This window comes from Tigriopus californicus, chromosome 9 (genome assembly GCF_007210705.1).
Source record: "Tigriopus californicus strain San Diego chromosome 9, Tcal_SD_v2.1, whole genome shotgun sequence".
In the NCBI taxonomy this organism is placed as follows: domain Eukaryota; kingdom Metazoa; phylum Arthropoda; class Copepoda; order Harpacticoida; family Harpacticidae; genus Tigriopus; species Tigriopus californicus.
Genome location: NC_081448.1, coordinates 8,094,084 through 8,096,162, shown reverse-complemented (window position 1 = coordinate 8,096,162; position 2,079 = coordinate 8,094,084). Strand labels below are relative to the sequence as shown.

General features: G+C 44.5%; 1 protein-coding gene across 1 annotated transcript in view; it reads right to left on the bottom strand.

Annotated features, from left to right (window-relative positions):
- LOC131886992 (potassium voltage-gated channel protein Shal-like) overlaps window positions 1–1,994 on the bottom strand; it is a 12,161-nt gene extending 10,167 nt beyond the window's left edge. Inside the window, exon 1 of the mRNA XM_059235474.1 lies at window positions 454–1,994. Coding sequence (XP_059091457.1) covers window positions 454–1,568 — 1,115 coding nt within the window. The 5' untranslated portion in view covers window positions 1,569–1,994. The remainder of the gene's footprint in view (window positions 1–453) is intronic.
- Between the last annotated feature and the right edge of the window lie 85 nt (window positions 1,995–2,079).

The following is a 2,079-nucleotide window of genomic DNA, read 5'->3' as shown; positions in this document are numbered from 1 at the left end:
AAAATGTTTGAACATTTTTATCTTGTTTTTCGTTGTCTGGTTATGCTAATAGGTAAACACAAATCATTTAACGTACAGCAAAGGTAAAGGCAAAGTTCATGTGAATCAGAATGAAAACAAGTTCATCAATGCAAGCAAATAAACAGATCATAGACTAGGCTACGGTGGTGTGCTTGAGAGTGTCAACTCTTTTTGAAGCTGATATTGTTCGATCAAAGCTTCCTGACGCGACCTGGCGCAACGATGGAAAGCAACTCCAAACATTTTGGTTCAGTTTATATTTTTGAATCAAATAAAGAAATATGAATGAAAAGAATCTCGAACGACCCATCATATCTTGAAACCTATTCAGAGCAAGACTTTTGAACTAGAAATGTATCTTTCATATCACCACATAACAAGTCCTGTAGCCACTCATGTCGTGATCGCGAAACAAATATTGTACCGTCTTACCCCAGGGTTGTCATGGTGACGATTGTATACCAAAATGCAGCTGGAATCGAGGTGAAAGTGGATCCTACCACACTCTTTTCACAATAGAACATTATTGTTGCAAATATGATGATGGCCATGGCAAGTGAAAACACCAAAAATCCAAGTTCTGATGCACAAGATTGGAGAGTGTACCCGAGAATTCTGAGGCCCTGGGAATGCCTTGAAAATTTAAAGATTCTAAAAACACGAAATACACGCAGAGTCACAAATGCTCCTGAAACTTCATTATCGTCAGAGAGTCCCAAGCCAATGTAGTAGGGCATGATTGCCACGAAGTCGATGACACTCATGACGCTCCGCATGAACTTGCACCGATCGGGTGCTGCGTAAAGCCGCAAAAAATATTCTGCGGTAAAGATCATAACGCAAGCAGTATCGAGGCAAAAGAACATAATCTTATATTTTTCCCCACAGGGTTGCACGTCATTTCTTCCGGCTACTCGCCCACATGAGACAGTTTCAACCACATTCGCCATAACTGAGACGGCAATAAAGAATCCCGTAACATAGTAGAAGACCAAGGCTGGCGTTGATGTGTGAGGGGTCTCAAATGCCCGCCACATACGCTCCCGCAATTTCTCGGGAATGATTCCATCACCACCTTCCTCTTCGTCAAGTTTATCGTCCATGAGACGTTCCGCGTTTTCTCGTTTGCGATCCCGATAATCCTCGTAGCAACAATCTCCAATCACATCAGGCATGATACCGAAAAATGCAAGTTCTTCATCATATTGGGTGAGACACTCGTTCTTGGGGAAATGTAGCTTGCCAGTTCTGTAATAGTTCAGGATGTGCCGGAAGATGTCCGGATCACGATCGAAAAAGTACTCTTGGGATTCTTCTTCATAGAAAAAGTCTTTTTCATTGGACCCTAGCAATGTGTCTGGATACTTCTCTAGCGTGTTTTGCCAAGTTTCGAATCGACGGCCTGAGATATTCACCACTAACTTCTCGTCTTCGGTCCGATGCTTGCTGTCAATCATCGGAGGAGGTGGCAATGGGTTGGTGGCAATTGGCACCCAACCAATAGCGGCTGCCCTTGCAAAGGGGAGCCATGCTGCAACCGAGGCCATGTTCGGAGCAATGTTGACTACCTCAGGGAGTAGTAGGGTATTCAGATTTCACACTACAGACAAACATTCTAGCGAGCACAAATGTAAACGAAGAAGTAAGTACTTTAAGAAGGAAGGACACGTATTCCAAGTGGAAGTGTTTTTCGTTCCTTTTCTCATCGATTTCTCTTACCACATCCAGGTCCTTTCTCGGCTTTCTACTGGCAATCCGTAGAGTGAACACAGCTCTTCCCCCCGGCCAGTCTTTGCTCCTAAGCCCAGCCAAACTCTAGGCTTACGTTTCTCATCTACGTATCTACAAGGGGTTTCACTTGAGGTCTCACATGGAGCGTTCATCCAAACCGATGACATTCAGCCGCCAAAATCTACGAGGCACATTGGATATGGGAAAGGAAAGCACCCGCTGCTTTTGCACTGTCCTGCGGTTCCACATCTACAGTACATGGTGGTGGTGGTGGTGGTGGGGGAGGAGGCAAAGGTGGTGGTTATAGTGAAGGTGGAAAAGTTGAGT